Raw genomic sequence first — 27,365 nt, 5'->3', positions numbered from 1 at the left:
GCAGCTATGTCCCAGCAAACACTAACATGCCTTGCACCTGGAAATGCATTCCTGCTTCATCAACTGCTGCCACCTCACTGGATTACACCTGTTTAAATTTGGGTAAAACACCTGAACACCACTTCTACTACAGCAGTTCCTGAGTCCTGTAACAAAGAACAAGTTGCTGAATTCAGAAATGAGCAGTGCTCTGTCTGTGGATTCAGCTCCTTGTACAAGTGGCTAGATTACTCCTTTGGGAAAAAAAACGGGAGCCACTGCCAGAGCTGTTAATGTGGTTTTTGTGTTTCATGTATGAAGTTACTGAAACCCAGTTTCTCTTGTTTTGGAGGCTTATCAATAAACCCATCAGGCTGGAGATAAGGAAACTGTTTTCCAGCAACTGTGCACAGCAGACCTTGCACAGCTTCTATGATAGGAAAACAAGAGGCTGTTAAATCCATAACCACCTGGCACACAGAATAAGAGACAAACTCTTGACAAGTATCACACTTAAGTAACATTTATTTTGTCAGCATAGATGGTCCAAGTTAAAAGTACTCATGCAGTCATGGGGCCTGGTAGCTGTCAAGAACTTCTCCCCAGTTTGTGCTATGTGTGAGCACTTCTACTGAAGTGAAAGTAAGGCAGAACCAAGATTTAGCAAGGTACAGGCACTTTGTTCCCAGTTGAAGCAGGGAAAAAAAAAGCCTACATCAGGTCCTGGTCCCCCCACCCAAAAAAGCCTCATGTGTGTTAAACAAAATGTAAAAAATAAACCCCCCAGAATACAGAAAGTCAGTGTTCCCTAACCATACACTACTAGTTTATGTCATCATATGTAAGACAAGAAGTATAAGAAACCATAAACCAAAGCTCACTATTGACAAGTGTTGGTTACTTGTAGTACGAGCAATGTGGGCAACACCAAGTGTTCACAGCAGTGCAGCAGGAGCCTGGCTCAGCAGTGCCAGCTGTGCCTGGTGGCTTGTCTAACTCCACAGCTAAACAACTGCTTGTATAGGATAGGAAAGGTACTTCAGATTCCACATATCTGGTTACATAAAACAGTGATGTACAAAAAACTCTCATACCAAACAATATTCTAAATAAATAGTTCATCTTCATGACTATATACAGAGCCTCCCTCAATCAGTTATCCAAGAAGGCCATGTCTGTGTCCATGGGTGCTGGGGCAAGTTCGCACAGGTAGAACAGCGTGGCCTCACTCGCCTCTGCCTCTGTCAGTGGCTCCAGACGCACCAGTTTGCTCTGGGTGGGCTGGGGATCCAGGCTGCTCTCCAGGAGCTCATCCCCTTCCAGGGATTTTTCAACAGTGCAAGCAGTTTCAGCTGTGAAGCCCCCACTCTCAAGAGCAGAACCTGGGTTCCCATCGAGGAATGCAAGGAGTGGAAACGCAGTGTAGTGTATCAGCTGCTTATCTGTGCAGAAAAAACATGACCAGAATATCAATTCATATGCCTTTCTACATGCAGAAGGAAAAAACAAAATCCAACCCACAGTACTTATTTAAAGAATAATTACTAAAAAGAGATGGGTGTTTGTGTTTTTAAAGAATTATTATGTTCATGCATAACATTATTAGTGCAGATTCACCTGCAAAACATCAGTTTCTCTGCATCTAGTGCAGAGACAAAAACCTAAAAAGCAAATATACTAAGTATTGTGTTTTGGTTATTCATCAACATAACATAAAATCAGATAAGGAGTAAATAACTGAGATGGCTTTTAGAGTACTGTTCAACTGTGGAAATGTTTCAACAGATGACAACAACTAACCTGATCTGGGCTTAGTACCTTGCGTTTCCTGTGAGGCTGCTGGACCAGCATTATTCTTGTTAGTTTCTTTTCCCTTTGTCTCCACCTGGAAACAAAAGCAAACTTAATACACTTTTAAAGCTTTTTAAAGTTCCAATGCCACTGGAGAACAGCTAAACAACTATGACAAACATTATTTTTTTATTTGTGGTAAGATGCAGTGGCATAATCAGTATTATCCACACTAACACACCTTGGCTGAGAAAACATGAAATGGAAACACAGGCTACAAAGCAAGAACCAAGACTAATGCTTTAAAATGAACTGGACAAATTCAAAGTGCTACATCTTTGCCTCACTGCTTATTACTGGTTTCTTTTCCCACCAGAGAGTACAGATGAAACCATTCTGATAGAAGTGCATACCATGTTTGCAAATAAAAAAAAATCTCGGGTATACAAAAGTCAAGAGACTGGTATAATGCAGAGGTAATACAAATTTTAAAGGACATTAATTAATTAATTAGGGTGCTTTTTCCTTTGCTGTTTAAAGCCCAACAGGATGAAGTCAGCTGCAGTCTTCCTATTCTCATGCAAGTCTTAAAAGCCAGAGCACAAAGTGCCATGATTCCAGTAAAGAAAACAGCAAAAGATGAGTGAATTTTGCATCTCTCACTACTGCGTATGTTGAGCAATGGATTTAAGACTTACTTTTGTATTAGTGATATGATCATGATCTGTGGGATTCATCTGCACAGAACTTGTAAAAAGCTGAATAAGACAAAAGACATCCAAGTTTTAGGTATCTCAGTGTTGCTATTAAGAATAAAAGACCATTGCTTCTGCATGTGTGAGAAAAACCCCTATACTTATTCCACCCTCTATGAGGACTGGAGTCTATTTGGAATTCCATGAACCCGGATCATAAAAGAAACAACTGTATGGCATCTAACATGGTTTGCTGCAGCCTTAAAACACCAATTTCTACACTGCTGCATGGATAACTGTGTCTGCAATATGGATGAAGTTGCAAGTTACACCAAGCTGGAAGGAGCCATCAGTAAGTGGAGAGCAGAGGGTGCTTTTAAGAGGGATCTGAAGTGGAGCGGGGCCAAAAGCAGGTCCAGCAGCCACATGTCACCAGTAACCGAGTAACCTCATGCACTGGAGCCCAGGTTAGGCTTAAGGAACAAATGGACAGGGAGCAGCACTTCAGAAGGGACATGTGAGTCATGGCAGACAACACCCTGCCACCAGCCAGCAACATGGTCTTTCTACAGGGAGGAAGGTTCTTTTTAAGCCCAGTTCATTGAGATGACTAAAGATAATGTGCTGGGTTATTTCCAAGCAAGAGTATTAATTGACTTGACATCTAAGTTCACATCACAGTAAATATAAGCATTATTTCATTAAGAAAGCCATTGTTCAGTAAGAAACTTAAGCATTCACTTGAGCAGTGGTGTAGCATTAAGACCTGTACCAGTGCTCCAGAAACTCATAAATATTTATAACTTTGCTTTGTAAAGGAAAGGAAAAAAAGATCATTTGTGATTTAAATCCATATTAAACAGCAACAATACACACAAATGTTTCCTATAGCCTATTATGAATATACTTAATTTTAAGTCAAAATTACATCAACCAGGAGATCTGGATCTATGCTGAACTGTCGTCCTGACAACATAGCCTGGAAGTCCTCTAAACTGCAGTCGATACTGTCCAGATAATCCAGAAGTTCAACTCTAGAAGGCAAACAGTATTTTATTGCTGTATCCCTTAATAAAGTAAGAGAAATCCTTAAGTAAGCTTTACACAGATGTACTACATGCATCTAAAAATCTTTACCAGAACTAGAATGAACTAAATCTTTCACAAGAAATGACCTCTGGAAAAATGAAGACTTTTAGCCTCTTTAGAGAGAACCCCAGTCAGCAGACGGGTGCTCTGGAATAGGTATCACAGGAATCACGTCAACACTATTACATGACATTAGCAGAGATGCAACTCTTGCATAGCCCTAATGAGTCTAATCCACCTGCAGGAATGACAAAAATAAATCCTGATGGTTTAAATAACCTCCACAACATTACACTGCCGGATTAAACATCTCAACTGACTCACTTAACAATTAAAATCAGAGGTCGCATCTTAAAATACTTAAAACAGAAGAATCTTCAGAAACTGGCTGGAGTAACAGTAGCCTGTAAGTTTAAAGTCTCAGTAGAAACTGGTATTCAGTTCTTTTTACTTCAGTCAAAGAATCAGTTCTAATACTAGAAAAAACAAAAGATCAGACTACTCACTTTCCAAGAAGATTTATATTCTGTGAAATTACTCCATTTTCATTGAGTATGGAATCCATCACAGAGACTGGGTCTTCTGCAGTTAAAGTTGACTGGTTATTCAGCTGTACAGCACTTGACATGAGTGGGCTTGTGCTATCACTGACATTGCTGGCTGGATCATTACCTGGGACAGCAACTGATTCAGTGTTTTTATCCCCTTGAATTACAGGGGCATATTCATCTTCGTTATCATCTTCCACAATTACAATATCAGGAGAATGGTAGCTACAGCTACAGCTGTAATGTGAGATAAATTAATTACAGCATTTCGTACACATTTAAATGGGTATTATTCCACAGGTTTAGTTACCTCTCACTGTAGTCAAGCTACTATTAGGAAATAAACTTTTCTACTGCTTTTTAATACTAAACACAGCAAGATACTTGAAGTATCTATTTTCCATTGATATGGTTCTCTAATGATCAATACAATTAATGCAGCTCAGTTAGCAGACACTGTTGTGCCAGACTACAGTAACCAACTGCTAAAGAGCCATAGGAACACTGACACTTTTGTCATTAGAACAAAGATAAACTTGCATGTAAATGTGAAGTGTGAACCAAATCATACAAGGTCATCAAGCCAGACAGACAGTTTATATTTTGCATATTTCCTGTTGAACAGCATCAACTCTGGAGCACCCATAACAAAGCATCCCAGTCAACATGTTTGTAGTTAACCTTATTATGCACACCAGGAACAAAACCTGAGAACCAAGAGTGAGCCTCAAATGATTTGCTTTCATGCCTATTCTGGTTCTTAACCCTTAAGAAGCTGTTAGTTATATTGCCTCTCTATCACAGCCTTTTTCTCATTAAGCTTTTCTATCAGGGAATGCATTCCCAGGCATCAGCTGAGCAAGAACAATGGTGCCAATTCAAGTATAATCTACAAATATTAATTTTTTTTTCCTTGAGGCATAATACGGGCCCTATCAGTCCAATGCTACTCAAGAAGAGAGTTGCATCTAAATCCCTGGACTAATTTTCAACTTGGTTGTAGCTGAAAGGTTAAGAACTTCTGTAGTATTGGAGTACAGACAGGAAGGAATACAATCCCCAAAACAAATGGGCAATAAAAAACCCAGAACCCTGAAATTAATTGGCTTAATGCAAAACCTGACTAACACCACATGTAATTTTTTCTCCACAAAAACCTAGAAAAACAAGGGAAGTCGTTCCTGTCTGTACACATAACCAAAAAGTAAAGACTTCTCTTACGCTGGTTTTAGTACATTTAACTATTATGCAATAATACAGATTGTTTTCACCAGTGTCCATCTATCCTCCTGATATTAAAACTCCAACAGACAATTAACTATTTGGAACAAATCCAGAGGTCAATAAGTCAAAAGCTAGTGTGAATTCACAGATGAAGTTTCTGAATGTGGAAGAGTGATGAATAATTCTAACCACTTCACTAAAAAAATTATCTAAGACATCTGAATTAGTGCATCTTATACAACACTGAAAGTCATTTGTCAACACACACTTCTTGAGACTTCTTACTTGGAAGAATCTGAAGTGGTATCTTCAATTGTTTCTGGTGTAACGGGAAGATTTTCTTCATCAGCCATGGGATGTTCTTCCTCACCCACATCCTCAGTGACATCATAAATAACAATGTCATCTGAAATCTGTTCCCTTTGTTTTAAGCCCTCATTTCTGTTGAGAGGTACCTGAGAATAATTTTTAAAAAGGAGTCAGGGCACAGAGGGACAATGAGCTTCAGCATTTTGACAGTTATCATTGTATCTTACAATGCTTCACATCTAATGAAGTCTAAGAGCTTTTCTACACCTTGCAGATTACAAGCTGTTTGTACAGATCTATGTTTAATAGAAAAAGTCATACAAGTAAATAAACAAGCTGCAGAATAAAAGCTACAGAAAAAAGAATTGGTAAATACAACCAATTATACTAGCACTGTTGGATATTAGAACAAAAAATATTAAAACAGTGACTGCTGTTTAAATAGTACTTTGTTATAAAGCTACTAATTCTAGTGCCACACTACAGAGCTTGTAACAATTTCCTCACAGATTATTATCTGGACAGCAGAAAACAACTTTCAGTGACTCATTCAAATGTAACAGACACATTATATGATTTTGCTGGGTTGAATACGGCCTTGCAGAGCAACACACTGGACCCTTGTCCCTGTATGGGCCCAGGGATGCCACATTCCAGAGATAACAATGTGACACTATACATGCTATTTCTAACAGCACCACTCTTAAAAGGAAACTGCTTTCAGCACGATCATTATTTAATACACATGTAACTGGTTTATACGTGCTTATGCTGGAAAGTGAATGGTGATTATCAACCCCTTCAGCTTCTGAAAGGAAACAACACAGCCTATCACTTGTACAAGCTGACAGCTCTCAATACACAGCTGTGTTACAGTCTCCATACAACAATGAATTTGATCCATCTGCCCACCTGCACACCATCCAAACAGAGAGTATCCATAACAGAAAACTTACATGGTGGCTACTGTCAGCTGGTTCTTTCACAATTTTCTGAAATACATTCGATTTTGTAGGTCCATTAGTGTTCAGAAGTAGAGGCCTACATCAGAAAGAGTAAAGTAAGAAGGGCATCTCAAACCCACCTCTTTGGTAATTAGTCAACAAGGCCTGTCAGTTTATCAAGTGGACAGAAAATTTTCAAGATCATATTTACCTCTTCCGTTTTAGGCTCACTAGTTGGTTATTCTGCACCAAGGTAACAATGAATTGAACAATCTGTAAGAGAGAGAACACTGTTGTTGGTTGCTTTACTTGTAATTGTTTCTCTTAAGTACCAAGGCACCTTATAGCAAAAGACACCAATAATAAAACATAAACAATATACATAAACAGCAAACCACTTTCTTTGTATAGTAACTTTTATGCAGAGCTGCTCAGAAAACCTAAAACTCAAGGTAAAAACCAGTGCTGATAATATCTAAATAGTTATTCAATTGTTAGGCTTTTCACATAGCAGGTGATAAGAGTCAGCTTTTACACATCATACAAGACACAGAAAGACAAGCAGCAACTCAAATGATTTGAAGAACTCTAACAATGACAAAAGGCATGTAGGGATGTCAACCATATGCATAACCTGAATCTGTAAATACTGGTTCTGGTGAAAGGCGTTTTTGACAGATTCAGAAAAAAAAATTACATGTACAGTTCACAGTATTCATCAGCTGTCTTTCCTTCTGAAATGTTAGCCTTGTCTTATGCTTCAAATCTAAGGCTTTAAAGTACGTATCTGGCTTGAAGAAACTGGGAAAAAATTTAGTAGCCTCTGCTACAAGGCCACTTGCAGTGATGACCTTTCTGATATGTTAAAAAAATACATCTCTAAACTCTATGCATTTATATCAGTTTTGGTAGATCATAAATCTAAGTGTTAAATAATGTAAGTTAACATATTATCAATAGGTTCCACTCAATTATCTATTCCTCTGGTAACCAGGAATATACGGTCAGCAGGTCACTTAAGTGGGGCAGCAGTGAACTTCCAATACAGAATCTTGTAATTCTTGCAGTGAGAAAGTTTCTTCTGAGCAGCTGACAGAGAATTAGACATCTGATTCCCAAAGTAATAAAAAAATGGATGGACCATATTAAGGGTAACTTAATAACCGATGTAGGATGTTCTTGAGCCTCTTTCTTTGAAGATGTTTACAAGACTTTGGCCTTATTTTCTGTTTATGCAATAAAATACCCATAACGTTTGTATCATTAGGGTTTGTTCATCATATACAACCCTCCTCTTTTTTCTATTAAAGAGAGATCTGACATTATAAAAACCTGAATGAGGGCAGAGAGCAAGGTAACGTGGCAAAGCATTCCTAGTTCAGAAGCACTCACTCAAGCACACGCGACACTTGAATGAAGCCTTACCTTTCGAATAACTTGCTGCTGTTGCAAGTGCTTTGCTCTCAGTTCTGACACTTCCCTCCAAAGGGATTCATTCTCTCTGTTGAAAAATGATGATTTAAAAGTCACACTAAAACCAGTACTTAATTTTTGTTAAAGATCAGTTGGCTTCATTGAAACTCTTTGAAATGTGTTTCTAGATTGGGGGTTGGTGTGGGAGTGTCACACAGGCAGCAAGCAGCCTTGGAAAGTAACGGTGAAGCAAAGACCTAAACACAACAAATAGCCTGCAGAGAATTTCCATCTGCTTTAAAGGAAAAAAAAATTGTCAAATTTGGCAATAATCATTACCCATACATACAGCATTTAAAAATTAACTATCAGCATTCAACAGTTACTTCTATTAGCTCCAGTAAACAGGCATGTTAGGTGATAAAAAATAACAGGGGCATGTCAGAGGTAGCAGTTTTCATGGAACACTGCCATTTTAGAAACCTTGGCTCTTCCAGTACTCACAGGACTCCAGTTACTGAGACAGTGTAAAATCTGCCCTATTGTAACCACGAGCCTTTTTGTTTCCAACAGTGTATGCCATGTTAAGAGGTAGATAATGAGTACCAAAAGCTTCAATGAATATGGGTAGAGTACACACCACCCTCTTATCTTTTGTAGTTTAATTTTCAACACAAAGAAGCAAACTCCACTGGTGTACGGGGTTTTAGGAAACCTTAAACCAATTTTTCAGAAACAGCAGCTCATATGCAGCGTGATGAAGGGTACTTCCCGCTCCTCAAAGTGCTCCTATGCCCAACATACAATTTAAAGAGTACAGTTCCATCACAAAATTAATAGCAGAAGTGAGAGATTCTGAATTTACTTCTTACAACCTGAACTAATCGGTGACCTCTGCCACAGAGGTACACTGTCATGAGACCATCTTCTAGAAGAAGGAATAGAAAATAGAGTTTCTACTGAGGTGATGTGACTTACAATGCATGACTTTATGTATCTTGTCTGTATCTACATATTCTAAAGGATTAAGTAATTTGTGACCCACATCTCTCTCACTGTTGAGAATAAATCATAATTTCTAAGCGGGCAGTAATGAAATTCTACAAAAACTCTATTTACATTTGGATTTTGAATTCTGTTTCTCTGTCAACAAGGTAACTAATGAATTTCCAAATGAGATTTTCTAAACACATTTTCCTAGGTATTAGCTTTTCTACAATTTTAAACAGGAGGAGAATGAGGACAAAAACAACAGAAAAATAACAGTAACTATTCTAAATAACTAAAAATTCTAAGTAACTCAAAATACAGTAACTATTTCAAACTTGAAGACAAAAACCAGCATACTTTATACTAAGATCTGATTTAAATATTCAGACTCAGCACCTATATGGAACTATCATTAAAGGTGTTATTTAATTGCCTATTACTAGACAGGTCTACAAACACCAGCATTGCCTGTAACTTTTAATAATATCAGAAAGTTTATTTTAAAGCAATTTTTCTACAGAAGTTTATGTTCCTAAAGCAATAGTTGAAATTAGGCAACCAGAACTCAAGAGACACATAGAATTATGTCTTTGTCCAGTATCTAGTATCACAATTACTCAGCATAAAGGATCAGATACTGATGAAGCAATTTACCTCTTCAAAAGAGACAACTGAGATTCAATAGTCGTTTGCTTAATTTGCACCTTTTGAGCACTGCATATTATTTTAGAGAGATCTTCCTGACGGATCTTGTTTTCCTCAGGTCTTGAAGAAGAAACCTTTAAGAGATTAGAATCCAGAAACAACAGTTCCCTTAACTCATGCTTAACTATTATTCTCTTTTGGTGATTAAGTATAACGTTAACAAAATACGCTCTTAATTTAATAATAAAACAAGTATCCAAAAAGACTCCAAACCAGAAACACAACTGTCACCATATCAGCTTTAGTTGTTACAAATATTTGTGTACAATCCTGACTCTTCAGGCATTTTCCCAAGTGCTCTACTTCACCATAACCGCATCACAATAACCTGGTGTTAACAAGTACATCACTCTGTGCTGTTTTTGGCTGGTGTGGGGTAATTTTCTTCATAGCAGCAAACACAGGGCTGTGTTTTGGACTTGTGGAGTTGTGCTGCAGTGTTGGCAATACAAAGATGTTTTTGTTACTGCTGAGCAGTGCTTACACATGGACTCAAGGGCTTTTCTGCTTGTCACCTTACTCCACCAGCCAGCTGGCTGGGGCTGCACAAAAAAGTGAGAGGGCACACACACAGCTGGGACAGTTATCCCCACCTCACCAAAGGAGCATTCCATACCATATGGTGTCATGCTTAGTACATAAAACTGAGGGAAAGAAGAAGGAAATGGGGGGGGATGTTCAGAATGATGACATTTGTCTTCCCAAGCCATCATTACATGTGATGAGGCCCTCCTTTCCTGGGGATGGCTGAACACCTGCCTGACCATGGGGAGCGCTAAACGAATTCCCAGTTCGGCTTTGCTTGTGTGTGTAGTTTTGGTTTACTTATTAAACTGCCTTTATCTCAACCCACGAGTCTTACTTTTACTCTTTCAATTCACTCCCACATCCTGACATGAGGGGAGTGAGCAAGTGGCTGTGTGGGGCTAGGCTCTTGGCTGGAGTTAACCATGACACCCAGTTTCATCTGCCATTTTTCTATTTGCCATCTTATTCACTTGACTCAGTAACAGCAGAGCACATTTCAGAAGCATAACGAATGTGTTTATAGGTCTGCCCCATTCTCTTGGGTGTACAGTCTAAGGCTTACAGTAGCTTTGCTCTGAAACGAGCTACATAAATGAGCAGTTTCTTACATTGCTGATGGTAAAGTCAAAGCATGCTCTGCACTTCTAATACTCATTTGCGAATTGTCATATTACATAACTCATGCTTTTTTGCCACCTGTGAAACTTTACTATAACGACAGCAAAGCAGATAAAAAAGCCTTGTCAAATCCCCCAAAATATCTTTAAACAAGCTCAAGATATAAATGAAAGCAGGGCAGTTTGTTTCCATGAAGTCTGAACTTATTTGCACTCAATCCTGCAGTTAAACTTGACATGAACTTAGCTATTCATCAGTACTGAATAGTACAGGTTTTCCACATACTGGATTTTCACTAACCTTTCTTTTAATGTGCTCCAGCAAGTCCTCCCGGCCCTGCCTAAAATATGCATGCCGAAACTCTACTGGACCGTCTCGCTCCATTTTGACAATTCCAGAATCAACATGGACGACTTTACGGAAGCCATCTTTAAAAAAAAAACAAAAAAAAAACAAAAGAAAAACCTCAAAACCCACATTAAGAAATTCAAAGTATGCTGTCCCAACTATCCTGTTACCAATTTTGAGGATAAGACAGTATCCTAGTTGAAGAGAACACAAAGCCACTGCTCAAAGGAAATTATAACTTAACTTTTATTTACAAGATTTAGAACTGTGCTAGAATGTAAAAATCCAGGAACTTACACATGTTTAACTGTCTGACAAAGCTTGCCATGTTGTTATGCTTGAAGTACTTGGGAAGAATCTCTTTTGCGAATCTCTGTTCATCCAACACCAAGAAACTCTTTCCATTCTAAAATGAGAGAGACACATTAAACTACTTAAAAACCATAGCAGAAAACACACTGGGCTTTTAGAATTAATCACCAGATTGGAATGTTTCCTTTGTGCATGCAGTACATTACTGATCTGCTTGCCTACAACTTTCCAAAACAAAAAGGGTACAAACCTTGCAGTTGCAAAGCAACTGAGTACTTACTATCAATTTACATCATTACCTGAAGGGGAACATCTCTATTGTTACACACTGCTTTATCAAAATATGAAGTAATTGTTTACCAGCAAATTATCACAGTTTCACTACAGGACAATACTATCAATTTAGAATGTAGTTTTGAAGCCCTGGTAAGGAATCTTAACAAAGAACCTGAGCAAGGAAAAAATACCAACAACCAGCTGACAGTCCCATCTGCTTTTCAGTATAAAAGCATGATTGGTTTGATAGGACCTGTAGAGCAGATGGAGCTGTCAAAGAGGTGAGGTGAGGGTGTCCACTGGGTTTTAGAGTTACCAAAAAGGTAGCCACATAAAGCAAGATTCCCCTTCTGGAATGCCAATTGTGAGGAAAGACTGATCTTTTATTTAATCCACAGGCTTTAACTAAATAGAAGGACCAGCTCTTTGTTCTTCAGTGACTGCATTCCATTTAACTACAGGGCAAGAAATTGGCAGAATGCAAATTACCTACTTCAAAATGGTTTAGGTTGTCAACACATCCACAACACTCTCACCCTGTAGTAGTTAATATAAAGTCTTATCTTCAACAGATGTCTACACTTTTCCTGCATCTTTTTAAGAGGCCTTCTTAATGAGTCACTTCTCTTATCCTCAAATGCCAGCAGCTCTGTGATACCAAGAAGCTTAAAGAACCACACGAAGGTCCTATGTCCAAAGGCAGGTGTCCTTGTTTCAGCTAGGATAGAATGAATTTGTTTCTTAGTAGCTGGTAGATTGCAGAGTTTTGGATTCAGTGAGAGAATGTTGACAGTAAGTTGAAGTTTTAGTTGTTGCTAAGCAGTGCTTACCCTAAGTCAAGGTCTTTCCAGCTTCCCAAGCTGGGAGGGTGCATGGCCAGGACAGATGACCCAAACTGGGCAAAGGGATATTCCACACCAGAGAAATCGTGCCCAATACATAAACTGGGCGAGTTATCCAGCAGGAGGGCCGACTGCTGTTTTTGGATGGGTACCAGCCTGCAGGTGGCAAGCAACTGTACTGGGCATTTGTTTTTCTGTTTTATTACTGTTATCACATACTTTACTTCATTTCAGTTTTAAATGGTTATCGCAACCCAGGAGTTTTACTTTCTCTGCCAGGGTGCAGGGAAGTGAGCAAGTGGCTGAGCTGCACTTAGTTGCCAGTGGGGGTTAAACCACAACAGCTTGTTCCAGCAAATCAGCAGAGAGCATCAGAAACAGGATGTTACAAATGGCTCTCCACTGGATGACTTAGGCCTTAACAGTGAGAGAAAGGTAGGGAGATTAAAACTTCCAGTAATGCCTACCTACCTCCTGCTGAGAATCAATCAGTGGAAGCAAAAGGGGAAGAAGCAGAAGAAATGGCAAAACCAGACTATTTTAGCCAATGCTGTGTGTGAAATTCACAAACTGAAGGTGCTGAACCAAGTGACACTACAGTGACCTGTGACACCAACTTCCATGTGATGCCTCACTTTATCATCACCTTGACATTGTCCAGGCCTAGCACACACAATCTGGGAAACACATCCAGGAGCTCTTGTTGCCCTGACAGTCATTTACAGCAAAGCTGTACAGACGTTAAGCCTGTAAGCTTCACTACACAGCTAAATACAATTGTCAACTCCCAGTGCCAATGACCCCAGCATACAGCAGTCTTCCAAGTGCTTCATTTGTTTCTCCTCACCCATATCACAGGCAATCCCAATATCTCCCCCTACATGAACTGGTTGCTAATAATATCAACTGTGATGGGTGGACCTTCCCCTCTAGAAACAGCCTTGCAGAATCTCAAACAATTATTTTTACTGTTTTTAATAAACAAGGATACCTACACAGGTGTTGGTATGTTTACTTTAGATAAACATAAACAATGGATTTGGAAATACTCCATTAAAAGAATAAGGCAGCAAAATCAGCATTTTTTAATACAGACAATATCAATCTTCATACAGCCTTTAGTATCTCTCTTACAAAAATTAAAAAAAAAAAACCCTAAAAAAACCACCCAAAAAAATTCCCACCCTAAAACAAAACAAAATGGAAAAAAATAAAAAAAAGCTGCCATAATCTACTGAGGCCCCCTGCTTCGCTCTTTGGGAAATTTTGGCTGAAGGTACTGGTAAACCATTTTCAGTAAAATATTTAAGACATTTCATTATTTCTAGAGCATTTAAATAAGAAGCTCTCAATTGAGTTTCACTCAGTACCACTTAAAGATATTGATACGACCTGAGAACAAGATTTTATTGAAAACAGAACACAGGGAAAAAAAATGAAGTAGCTATTATTAAAATATGTGCTTAGGTTTTAGCACAACTGTCAGTGATGCTCACTGTAGCAACTTGCCAGTCCTTCCTTGCACTGTAAGAAGACTGGTGCCCAATTCCCCCGTGGCCCACCCACTTCCCGCCACCCCAGCAGGTGGACACCGAGCCCGGGAAGCCCCCGGCCATGGCACACGTGGCCTCCCCCACGGGATCCGGCCCCGCGGGCAGCACACAGGAAACACCACCAGGCCTGAGCACGCCGCTCTTCCCATGCTCCGGAGCTCTCCCGCAGCCCCGGCTAACAGAGAGCGAGCCCCGTTCCCGGCGCACCCACCACCCCGCGGTGGGAAATTCCCCCGCAACTCCACGTTCCCCGCAGGCCGGATCCTTCACCGCACGGCAAAATCCTCCGGCTCCCGGGCCCCTTCCCACCCCCCCGGACGCCCGAGCCTGCTCAGTCAGAGCCGCCAGACAGACATCCCCACCCTCCGCAGCGGTGCTGGGGACGCGCCCCCAGGGCGGGCACCGGAGCTCCTACTCCACAGTTAAAAAACAAGGGAGAGGCTGAGGGCTGAGTGGGGCTGGCCTCTGCCGAGCAGCTCAGCTCAGTCCGGCCCGGCCCGGCCCGAGCCCAACCAAGCCATGTGGCTGTGCCCTGATTTTCCGTCCTCTCCACGGGCACGCCGAGGTCCCCAGCAGGCCGCGATGCCCGCCGGAGCGAGGCGCAGGGTGATGGCGGGGGCTCCGCCACACGCGGGCGGGGAGGAGGTGAGGGGGAGGGGGCGGCCGACCTGGCTCCAGGTGATGAGCTGGTTGCTGGGGGTCTCTCCCAGCAGAGCCCACAGCTTGCTGAGGAAAGCCGGGACGCCCGGGCTGGCGAAGGGAGGCGACGGCTGCTGGGGAGGCTGCGGGGGCGGCGGTGGCGGCGGCTGCTGCGGCTGCTGCTGCTGTTGCTGCTTCATTGTCGCTCGGGAGCCTCCGGGGCCTCTGTCCGGGAGAGAGCACAGCCAGACCGGCCTGGCCCCGCCCCTCGCCCCCACCCCGCATGCGCGGCGGCCCCGCAGCTCGCGCGCGTGCCGGCCCCGCCCCTTCCCCCTGCGCCTTACATAACGCCCCCACGTGCGCCGCCCTCACGTGTCACAACAGCGCCGGCACGGGGGAGGACGGGGCCAATAGCGGCGCGCCTCGCGGCGGGGGGCGGGGCCGCGTCGCGCGGGCGCACGTTCCCGGCGGCGCAGCGGCGCGTGGCGGGCGCGCGGCTGAGGGAGGCGGGCGGTGAGCGGGAGCGCTCCCGCTCCGGCTCCCGCTCCCAGGGAAAGGCGGGCGAGTGCCCGGGGCGGGTCTTCTAAGGCCTTAGCCCAGGCTATCGTTTCCGAATCGTCTAGGAGAAAGGTGAAGAGTAGCTAGTCAGCTCAAAAACATGACTGCACAGGTCGTATGCACAACAGGAACATTCAGCTCCCCCCAAAAGCATCTCAGGCAGGCCCTAAGCAGACCCCTCTGCAAGGCAAATTGTGTTTGGATTTCAGACTTAGCAGCTACTGAAACTGTGAAAAGAAACTGGGTATCTCAAGGAAAAATGCCTAACAAATGGTGAAATACACTAATTTTTTTTTAATATATATATATACTCTAACAAGTATTTTGCAAAACCTAATCATATATTAACTGCAAATAGTTTTCAAGAAGTTGTTCTATGGAATTAAAATTAGTATTTTCACAACAAACCTTCATTGACTTGTAGTGTTACTGATATTTTTGTTGAAATTTCTCAAAAAAGTCTCAAAGAATCTCAGGGAGTTTGGTCCACTTCAGCTTACAGTGAAAATGAAGCACAATGGCACAGGGAGAGTAGCAGAGCCTTTATTAAGTTCAATATTTCTGTTTCAAGCTGTATATCACACAAGTTCCCTTTTGTCATCATTAGCAGCCTTCCACAGCCTGTAACAAATCCTTTGACTGACATTCACTAGATCATTCCTGAGAGAGATCACAGTTGCTAACTTTATGGCTCAGCTTTTCAGGGTCAGTATTAGGAATGAGAAAGCTTAAATTAATGCCTTTTTAATTTAAACACAAATTTGCAGTAATTTTCCAAATAATTTTTCATCCTGACGTGCATGTGCAGCATGCTCTTGCCGGATTCCATTTATCCAGATACAAATGCTAGATAAGCAGAGAGAAGAATATGGATGTGACTTAATCTGAACTCAGTATTGCTCTGCATCTTATATTTCTTGTTTGCAACTTCCATTTGAAAATAGAAGTTGATTTGCAGAATTGTTGGACAGTATTTCAAAAGGTAAACCCCTCTATTGATGTCTTTGGCTGAGAGAGAAGGGGAACCACACACTTAATTTTTTTCATTTCCCTAGTAGACTGAACATCACCATGGTGAAAAAGACTGCTATGTAACTTGATTTCCAGTGTCTTACAGCTGAGGCAAGTCTTTAAACCTTTCTTTCTAAACTGCAGTTTAGGAAAACAAGTTTTCTTCTGAAGCCGTAATGCTTAAGAACTGGAAGTTATTTACTAATACTTAACGTAAAGTGGTAGCAATGTACAACTCAAGTAAGGCTTCCATTAGGTTTTTATTTTATTGTCTTACGACGTCTGAGTGCAAGGTAATTGTTTGTCCCTGTTCATAAAGCTTTTGGTTACATTATTTTACAATCCAGCCATTGCAAAACTCACCAGTCTTTAATCTGGGGCTATTTACTTCCCAGTATCTTCATAAGCAGTGCTGTAATCTTTTTCCACACTGCAGTAATTTTTTCCTCCACTTAGCTTGCAGAAATCTGGTAATTATCAGCTCTGAGACAGGTCAAGCTATTTAAATCTTCCATGATGCTGTTCTCACCCTTCCCTCTCCAGAAAAAAACATAACACTTTAAAACTCCTCAGGTACTGTGAAATGTTGAGAATTCAGATCTCTTCCTATATCCCTAAACTAACCCCTCAAGCACCAGCAGATTCTGTTCCTCCAGAGCCTTGTTCCCCCTCCCTTGGGCCCGTAGTTCCCCCAAGTAAGACCTAGTGCTCGGGGACTAAGGGAGCACTGCCAACAGGAAACATCTGATTTCCAGCGCTTTTTTTCCACAGCTTTCATGGAGAGGCTACATAGTCAGCAGCACCTCAAATCTGGGCAGGCGGCCAAAGAATAAAGTTAGATAGCTGTTCATATCACTGTCTGTTTGTTTTGACATCCCATGTGCCTAAAAACTGCATCCATCACAGGTCTCTTCCTCTCATGCTCAAGCAGCAGGCAGCCCCCCAGCACTCCTGTACTCTTACAGGGGCTTTCACCACTGATAGTCCAGTTTTGATGTGTTTTAAGAAAAGTAGTTTGGGATGGGGACTCTGCTCCACAGCACATTTACAAGTAGGGGTCACAAAGCAGCCCTCATGTAACAATACTTTTCTGATATGAACTTAATCGATCTTCTCTGACTTCGTATTTTTTTTCCTGCACAATGGGATATGCAGCAGGGATCAACAGCCCTGCTTGTGCTGTTGGTCTGGCTCTTGCAAGTCTGAAGTGCAATCTCCGTGAACTCCAGTTACAACAGACCCTGAGTAAAGCCTGAGTCAACTTCCCAAGGGATACCAGTCTGCAGATTTTCCTTAAGACAAACTGCATTATGCAAAACAAGAAACTGAAAATGACAGGAGAGATGAAGGCAGAGGACAGTTTTCAAGGCAATACGCTCCTCTTTTTGCAACCACTGTTTATCCTGCCTGAAAGGCCAGCATTTGAAGGTTATCTTTATTGATTCATCTGTATTGATCCATATGAAAGCAAGAGACAAATCAGACACTGAGCTTGCACAAATATTACACCTGGAACAAGCACAAGCAGCCAGCCACAAGTAGGCCATCCTAGATCAAACACTGCAGAGCACCTCATAGCCAAATTTTATGCAAGCCTTCCACCTTTAAAAAATTATTACACTACTTAAATAACTGAAAGTGTTCCTGGAAGTCCCAGCTGTGCACATACTAGGATCTCCTTGAATCAAAAGTGGCTCTAAGAGGCCTAGCTTTAAATTAATCCTCCTTGAACCAAGGATGGTCTGAGATATCTGTATTTGTGATGAAACCAGCTAGAGTAGGCAAGGTAGATGGCATTTCAGAGAGCTTCTATAGAGATTAATGTCCTGGTTTAGGGCGAATTTAAGAGGAAATCTTCAAATGGGGTCCCTCCAGAAAGCAAACTGAAGCAGCTCCTCCCCCAAGACATAGTCCAGGGAACTTCATTGCCTCAGCTAGCTAAAAAACACTAACTAAAAAGCAATGGAGAGCTTTCTCCTGCTGTCCGTCTGTGCTGCAGACAACACAGTCCAGGAGAGAAAAATGCTGAAGCTCTCTGTGTTTTGAAAACAACCACCTCAGACATTCCACTGCTTTTCATTTTCCCCCCCACCCTTCACTCTTAGATCTAGTTTTAAAGCCCAAAACTTATTTCTAGGCTAAACAGACAAATGAGGATACAATTCAGCATCATAAAGTCACCCTAGGACAATTAATCTTCCAAAGTAATATCCATTCAGTTAGTGTTATGTCATCCTTGTGCATCTGATTCAAGTACCACGCAGTGTTTTGGATGGCTGAGTGATTAATTTTCCTTCTTATGCTCTACAGGAAGACCAGATGGCAATGTCAGCACACCGGATATTTAACAGACAGTGATAAAACAAAGGCTGGCATCAAGTTTCAAAATTAAGTTTTGATAACTGTTCCCCACAGTGTATTTAAAATTAAGCTATGATAACTGAAACCAACTTCCATTCATGATCAATGCTTTTTCTTTCTTGAAAAGAAAATTCAGACCTACATTAATATTGACTACAAACCCTCCAAGACAGCTTGCTTTACAAATAGCACAGAAGTGGTATTGTATCAATTTCTTATTTGCTTATGTGTGAGGAATACTTGAAACAGACTTTCCTAATTAAACAAGAACTTCCATACACCTTGAAAATGCTAAGCGTTTCTTAAAAGACTGTTTTCTTGTAATATGAGAAAAAGTTACAAATTTGGAAAAGGTATATTTTAAACAAGATATAGCATTGTTTAGTTGAGGTAGCATTCAATATAAACTTAGTGTCTTTAAAAAATTCCATAAAATTCCAATTCCATGCTTGAAGCCATAAAAAACCCCCATCTTAAAAAAAGGAGGCAAAATAATATCTGAGTTGAAACCCATTTCTTAACCTGCTAAAAATGAGTTCAGACCAGATTACCTATTTTCAGGGTTTTCTACAAAGTTAATCTTTATACTGAAGCTTTTGAAAAGATGGTAGATTTGGAAAAAAGAGGAAAGGGGGTTTCATTGGCTGTACACCTGGCAGAAAACTTTATTGAGGTTTTAGAGCAGCTTACTCAGTGACCATGTGTTGATAATTACAGAAATTCAGTGGTAAGAAAAAAACACAAAGTATTTGTGCTTATGTGGTCATCCAAACTTAGCACTGCTTTACTCTAAAATGAAAAGTAGATACAAAAACCTGTTAGCACAATTTTCCCTGCTTCAAAGAAGATTTTGTTACACAGAAGTTTTGAACATTGTGGCGATGAAGGGCTCATAAATCAGAGTAAAGCACGAAAAGAAACTTTTATGTCGCTGAAAGCCAGTTTAAAACCACATATTACATCCATGATTTAGTTATTCTAAGGCCTCAATTTCGTGCAATTTCACATTCCAAATATTAGGACCTCCATAAAATAACTGTTGTGTCAGTTCAATTCCAGAGCATTGCAATGCTTTCTTCAAAAGCAGAATGTCCCTTGCATTGATTTACTCTCATCAAAAGCACAGTGGAAATTCTTTGTAAAGCACCCGTGAGCAACCTACATTTAGATTGGAAAAGACCTTTAGAACCATCAAATCCTGCCATCAACCTAACACTGCCAAATGCACCACTAAAACATGTCCCTAAGCACCGTGTCCTCTTGTCTTTTAAATATCTCCAGGGATGAGGACTCCACCACTTCCCTGGACAGCTTGTTCCAATGCTTGACCACATTTTCAGTGAAGACATTTTTCCCAATATTTAATCTAAACCTCCCCGGATGTAACCTGAGGTAATTTCCTCTTGTCCCTTTGCTTATTACTTGGGAAAAGAGACTGACCTCCACCTGGCTATACTCTCCCTTCAGGCAGTTGGGGAGAGTGATAAGGTCTCCTCTGAGTCTCCTTTTCTTCAGGCTAAACAACCCTAGCTGCTCTTCATAATACTTGTCCAGACCCTTCACCAGCTCAATTTCCCTTCTCACGATGTGCTCCAGCACCTCAATATTTTCTTGTAGTTAGAGGCCCAAAACTGGACACAGGACTCAAGGTGTGTCCTTATCAGTCCTGAGTACAGAGAGGCAGTCACTGCTCTGGTCTTGCTGGCCAGATTATTTCTTATACAAGCATGGCATTACTGGCAAGTATTATGAACCAGAATCTGTAGTCTGAAAGCTGTTTCCTAAATTCTTTTTTTACCAAGCCAGTAACACGCACTAGGACATTCCACTTGCACATTTACTAGTTAAATTACTGAAGAAGTCCTATTAATATAATAATACTTCTTCTAAAGGAACAAAGGTTTTTCTCCATATTATTGTTAAGAAACTGCTGCTCTTAACTTCAGCTAAGTGCTGCTCCTTCACAGAGGGAACACTGCAAGAATCCTAGGGACATGAAAGGCTCTAGTTCAATAACAATTTCTCCCCTCTCTGTCTTCCCTTACAATGCAGTGTTATTCAATGCTTTTCACTCCCTTACTGCTGTGCTACCTCCCACGCTAGGTTGCAGTAACTATTAGATCAAGGCAAATGGGATTAAAAAATACACATACACAAATATTTCTTTGGATACCTGGGGGGAGTAAGCGTTAATCCTGTATCAGTTCTATAATCCAGTTCAAGTAATTCAGATCCAAAAGCAGTTGCAGCATCTCAGCCAAAACAATGTCCTAGCACTGGAAGTGAAGAGCTAGGAAGCTTGAGTTAGGGCACAATATACCTTGGGATTCTCTCCTCCCAGCAAAGGATTTATGAAGAGAGGTGAAGCACAATAAAAGCAAGACAATTCTATTTTCAAGTACTTAAAGTACTTGAAAACCAATCCTGACTAAAGCAGATCTCAGGGTTAGTAACTTTATTACATAGACCGATTCTTTTTCACAACTATTCAGCAGACCACTCAAAATCCACCTACTGAAAAAAAATATGCAAAAACAATGGAAAATTTTATTATTACCACTGTAAAAGATGCATTTTAATGATAACAATGAAATTACTAGAACTAAATATCCTTTCCTGTGTGCATGTCTGTTGAAACCTGTAGTAGATGTTGTGGAAGTAAAATGAAAGCATTGTTTGTGTAATAGTTTTAACATTACCCTGAAAGTAAAACCAAAACACAAATGTACTCAAACATGCAGCCATAGCCATCAACAAAATCTCAGGAAAGCATTGTTTCGTTATGCCTATAGACCTGAAATTTTAAATGGAACTTAAAAAGAAATACAAATAAATTTGGTGTTAGATCTATGGATTTTCTTTGGAACAGGGGAAAAATAGATGACCATAGCAGTTTATAATTATGGTTAGTTGAAAAGGGTAAAATCACTCTGTTGCATATGCAGTTGCCAGGTGGTCATGAAGTGCAGAGTTCCCCTTTGGAAAGCTTCATGGCAGCAAAGGCCACAAATGCAACTTGCTCTAACTAGAGTTTGTACAAAATTACTTTCTATGAAGTATTTTCTTACTCTCACTGTGTGGAAGGGTATTTCTACTTAACATCCATAGGAAGTGCTACAAAAACCATCATGTGCATGAGACCAGTACCCCCTGCTCCTGACTCTATGTTATATGGTTGGCATAACCAATACCATTCTATAAGCCAAGCAGCTGGTTTTTGTGACCGAGTAGGTAATGTATTTGTTCACTTTCCCTCATTATCAGGCCCCAAAGGTCCAGCTAACCAAGCAGACAAAAAATCTCTTTGGTTTCTTCCCCTCCCAACCTGCCTCAAGGTTGCTGGGCACCAGGATAATTACTCCCTTGCCTGCCAGCCCTGGAGGCCCCCAGGCACCCAGCCAGGAAGGTGCTGTTGTTGACCCTGAGGGAAGCCTAACAGCAGAGAACTGTACTTTTAAGTTAGTTTGTATTATAAAAGCTGTATTAGGCTTTGTAATAGACTTCTAAATTGTATTCTGCTTCTAGAAATCCAGTGCCATTCTAGCAATAAATTCTTTGATATACTAATTATAATAGATTGCTAAGAAAATAAAGCTTTAATTGTTACTGCAGATTATCATCATCATTCTGCCTAAGATCCCTAAAAGAACCTGTCTGTCCCCTTAGCTTTGGGTGACACAGGTATAGATATCTCAGGACTGAACACATGAATTCAGTCTGTGTGTATGCCATATATATATATCTACCAAGCAGTGGGAATGCCCAGCTCTTAATGGAGTCCTGCCTTCCTGGACCAGACACCTTTCTCTCAGGCTCAAGGGGACCACAGACCAATCACATCCTGTACCACATACATGTTCTACAAGTTCAGCACCTTGCCCCAAATGCCAGCGTAGGAAGTGAACAAAACATTCCGTACTATTGGCCTCAGAAGTTATTAAGGCCATTGTTTCTACTATAGCCCAGTCAGATCAGTTCCCTTGGAAAATACTGTTTTTACTATCAGTGTAGAATAAAACAAAGGACAACAAGACTTTTCTCTCTTCTCTGAAAGGTGCAGGAGCACTCTGGAAAAGCTGCTGTCACCTCAGTAATACACCAGTCTCCATCCTGTTCCAAGCTACCATATCAGTTATGGCAACAGCTGAGCTTTCCAGATTTAGGGAGTGTTAGTTGTAGGACTCCAGTTTCTGACTCATCCTCAGTGACAGGACAGCTGGAGAGGTTAAAGACATCTGACAAAGGCATTTTGAGTCACCCCACTATCTAAAGGATAAAATCAGTATGATTTGAATCAAGAGTCTAACCCTTTATATACACATTTGAGATGACTCACGTAAGGCATCATTGCTATAGTTATTAACTAGCACAAGAGTTTGAAGAGGAGTCTGCATCGTAGAAGAAAATAATATCAAATCAGTGAAGTAGGTGGACATGCTTTTTCAAAAAACTTGGTTAACCCACCAAGATTTGGATACTCACATGCCAGCCATGACATATTATTCACAGGTATTTAAACCTCATTTTCCTGAGCATTCTTACAGAGAAGATCCAAATGTGGATGCAATGTTCATTTGAGTGTTGAAGGGTCCTAACATAGTATCTGCTGTGGTAATCCAGATGAAGTAGCATCAGTTCTGCTTGTTCCTTCTTTCTTGATGTAATCTAGGTTTGTGCCAGTGACACAGTGCTCTGCTCATCCCTGAGTGGCTGTTGATGAGAACAGTACCAGTGCAAAGCTGTTTATACTAACTCAAACACATACAGAATTCTCATTTCAAAACCTTTTCTACCGGGAGGGAAAAGGAACTGTGTTAGAAGTCACTGATACTAAATATGTAAGTATTGCTACATACAAGACTGTGGGCGTATACCGCTCTATTTAGATACTGGTCTGGATCTGGTAAATAATACAGAGATATTGCATTGAATCAATTACTCAAGAGTTTTTTTAAAAGCCATGCATAGGCATTGTCAGGCAACACATATTTAATTACAGTGTTACTGAATTAAGCATGTCATGCACTGACAACAAAAGTTTTTTTTATTTTTAAGGAAGAATAAAATGTTTTGTTGCTGCATAAACAAGTAAAGGACCAACGCTTAATTTATGGTTTAAAGATTTGTGGCAAGAGTAGAGGCTGACATGCACTGTGTATGCCTGGCCAGTTCTGTGTACTATTTTATCTCTTTTCTAAAGGGAAAGCTTCCTAGGACAAGCTGTCAGAGCATTGGTAAAAATGGAAAGAGCCATTACATTTAGCCCTACCACCTGTTTTCTTTTTCCACTGTGGGATCACAAGATCTACGACTCTTGCTTAAAAGCAGTTTAAGTTCAAGGCTCCACCACTGGAAGCATTACTTGTGAAGTATGCTCAGAAATCCTAGGGAGCCTGCTGCAAAATCTGCAGTTTGTGAACTGCAGGCAGCTGTAATAATAATCAATATCAATAATTACTGAGGTAAAGCAAGAAGTAGCAACCTCTGCTGCTTTGTAAATACACAGTGCTTTATACCACAACATCCTAAAATAATGGTGTTGTTTTGGATGAAGATTATAAAGTGAAAATCACTCACCTCTCAGAAAATGATAACTTGCTAGCTGAACTGGAATATATCTCTTTTGGGCTCCTTAATTTCCTAGTGTCTTGGAAAACACATTCAGATTCTCCACAAGTCTGAGACATTTCACACTGCCTGCCCTAATCACAAATAAATTTTTGCTCTTTGCTTTCCACAAGCCACAAGTTGTTTTACCAGAAAAAAAAAAGTCCCCCAAAGGCACTATCAACAACTGTCACAAATGCCGATTTTAAATAAAAAGCTTCCAAATAAGATTTTTATTAAAAATAGAGGTTGGTCGATTTTGTAGTAGTAGTGGAATACATTTGGGCAAAATGAATCACAAAATTTTATGTTTGATTTTTATTTTTAATGACTTCACAAAACAGTATCTTAGCATCATCATTTGATGTACTCTAAAAACATTTATAGGCAGATGAACTGTAAGGAATGTGACCAAGGAAAGCCAGCTCATGCTGTAGGGTGGAACAGATAGTTCTTGCATACTAAAAATAAAAAGAAGGCATTAACTCATCATGTTCTGTGCAACCCCAAATTGTTTAGAAGAGTTCCAATAAAAGGTAACCATGATAAAAGTTCAGACCTGTTGATAAAAACAACCAAAAGTGACTGAAGCCAGCCACATGCCTCATTGCATAAAATAAACAGAAGTTTTAACTAACAATTTAGTTTCTTTGATTTTGTGCACACTTTAGGATAACTTTCATCCAGTCATAGAGTTTTTCTTGGTAGCATGATTAGTAACCAAGCCAGACAGGAGTTGAAATGCAAGTGATGAAGCAAATTTTGGGTTGCATACAGCCCACAGCTGTGTTTTCCTTAAGTGACTGACTTGTCTTATACCTCAGCTGTAGTAACTTCTTATGGAGTAAGTTCCATTTTAACCCCTGTGTTCATATTACTGTGCTGATGTACATTCTCTCTCAAACTGTATGAGCAAAGGTGTAAAACAGGAGAGTTCTTCACTAAAGCAAAGGATCCTAGTAAGTCAAATTATTTGATATCACAGAATCATGTAATTTCAACTATACGTTATTTTTCAGCATTTTTGGAAGTTACAAGCAACATGGGCACCTCTGTGTGCATACACAGTAAATAGTCAACAAACAAATGATTTTTTTTTTCCCCATAACTTTATACTGAAAATAGGAACCAGAACTGAGTTATTTCTTAGAATGTTTCAGCTAATGATCTTGCAATTGGAGAGAGGCCTAAGGAGACTTAGGAGAGGTAAGTCTTTTAAAAAACAGAAATGCTTCAAACATAACAGAGTAGACAAATTCTACTGACTGTAGCAGGGAAGCAGGTGAAATAATTTAATGACACCACAACATTGTGCAAATCTTGATCTAGTTTCCACCTTGTGTATGGAGTGGTGGCTGTTTCATATACCCTGCAGCAGAGATGTGAAATCAGTTAGTTACACTCTGAGTTCATCAGAACTGGTAGCAAGCTTCTCAATCTCAGCCTTCTTGAAGTACTCACTCATACTATTCAGGTAGCCAGCTCCAGGAGCATACAGACTGCAATCACTACATTTTCTTAAACTTTTGTTCTGTTCTCTTGGAGTCAAAACACAGTGGTCTGTCTATCAACTTATTTCGTCTTTTGACTCTAGCAAAGAAGTTAAAGCATGGCAGGACACATATGCTCAACAGCTTCTCAACACCAGCCCACCAGAAAACATGGAGGAAAATTTATCCACGTTAAAAAGCTTCATTAAATTACCATTCTGCAAGACAACCTGACATCAGCAAAAGCCTATGCAAAGATTAAAACACTCTTAAGCATATTCTAGAAAGGCAGCTTTAAACCAAAAGACGCCCAGTTCAAATTTGTTGGATTTTGCCTGGCATGTCTCAAGTATTAATGAGCTGTCTGAAAGAACATCAGTTGATTCGAAACAGCAACAGCTTCATGTCTTTGTTTTGTTCAAGAAGGTGTTTCTCATTAACATGTCAGGTAGTAGTTCCAGAGTCCACAATGTATGCTCATTCTGACATACCCATATGCTGAATACTACTCAAATTCCCTTTTAAGAGCCTAACTAGAATCCCTGTTCTTAACAGAGAAGTTGCACTAACAACTGGCACTTGGCTCCCTATCTTGGGTAGGGAGCCAAGAAAACCCATTCCCACCTCAGACCAGTACTGAACCCAAGCTGCCATTCTGAGGCCTTTGCTTTTGTACATGGCAGAACTCCTCACTCAACAGCAAGAATTGAAATGCATCTGTCTCATGACTCACTTGGAGCAACTGTTTGACCGTAACAACTTACAGTGACTGAACACACTGTCCTCACCACTGCTCGTTTCTGCCTTAACTCCACTTACAACAGAAACAGAAAACTCAAGTAAACAAAAAACCCCAGAATTCACTTTTCAACTCATAACCTACCAAGTAAAAACAAGTAATACCCTGAGAACCAGCAGACCTCCACAGAGCCAGAAAAATGTTCGCGTTTCTCACCCTTGTTCTGTCAACAGAAGGGACTCTTCCCAGTCTCCTCGTATCTTAGTAGAACTTACAAAAGCTCTATTTCTTGTTCTTAATTCATGAGTAGAAAGGACAGGTAGCTAAAAATAGTGTGCTGCTCCATAACCCCATCTCATTACTCTTTTTCAACGTTCAAACATATGTAATATCTACTTCCCAACATGCCCTCCTGCCCCACAGAATAGTCTTCCTTTCTCCTACTACTAATTTTCCCCTTTTTAGTCCAAAATCAGTTAACTCAAACCAGCTGTCATCACAAGCTCGAAAATGCTGAATGAGCTGTCATGAATCAGGGCAACTTCAGCCAAAGCTGAAGGCAAACAGGATACAAGAAGGAAGGAGACTAGTTCAACTTGGTTACAGAAAAGCTCTCTCCTCCTTGTTACACAATGCTAAACTTCAAGATCAGTCTGTTTCCTTGCTTAGCTAGATCTAAAAATTCTGGTACTGTTTTCCTCCTAAAATTAAATACACTGCTCTTACTCTTTAGCCATCCTTTTCTGTGTTTGAGATGTGTTTGCTCCAGCTCTTCATTGATCAAGACCACCAACTC

General features: G+C 40.4%; 1 protein-coding gene across 11 annotated transcripts; it reads right to left on the bottom strand.

The window, feature by feature from the left end:
• Positions 1 to 486: 486 nt before the first annotated feature.
• HSF2 (heat shock transcription factor 2) lies at positions 487 to 23,498 on the bottom strand. 11 transcript variants are annotated; one of them, XM_041469987.1, is made up of 14 exons: positions 14,833 to 15,650; positions 11,479 to 11,587; positions 11,134 to 11,261; positions 9,637 to 9,761; positions 8,005 to 8,080; positions 6,791 to 6,852; positions 6,592 to 6,676; positions 5,612 to 5,781; positions 4,227 to 4,339; positions 4,061 to 4,136; positions 3,394 to 3,499; positions 2,469 to 2,528; positions 1,780 to 1,864; positions 487 to 1,421 (listed from the first exon to the last, which is right to left on the bottom strand). In XM_041469987.1, the coding sequence occupies exons 1-14, from the start codon at positions 15,001 to 15,003 to the stop codon at positions 1,132 to 1,134; spliced, it is 1,656 nt and encodes a 551-aa protein (XP_041325921.1). In that variant the 5' UTR covers positions 15,004 to 15,650; the 3' UTR covers positions 487 to 1,131. The 11 variants fall into 11 exon arrangements, 10 of the variants coding, with proteins under 10 accessions (XP_041325921.1, XP_041325922.1, XP_041325918.1 ...); XM_041469988.1 differs by lacking the exon at positions 14,833 to 15,650 and adding an exon at positions 23,216 to 23,498 and having other exon boundaries at positions 4,061 to 4,339; XM_041469984.1 differs by having other exon boundaries at positions 1,798 to 1,864; positions 4,061 to 4,339; positions 14,833 to 15,647.
• Positions 23,499 to 27,365: the final 3,867 nt, after the last annotated feature.

This window comes from Pyrgilauda ruficollis, unplaced genomic scaffold (assembly GCF_017590135.1).
Source record: "Pyrgilauda ruficollis isolate IOZ18807 unplaced genomic scaffold, ASM1759013v1 scaffold24, whole genome shotgun sequence".
Taxonomy (NCBI): Eukaryota; Metazoa; Chordata; class Aves; order Passeriformes; family Passeridae; genus Pyrgilauda; species Pyrgilauda ruficollis.
This window is presented reverse-complemented; position numbering and strand designations above follow the sequence as displayed.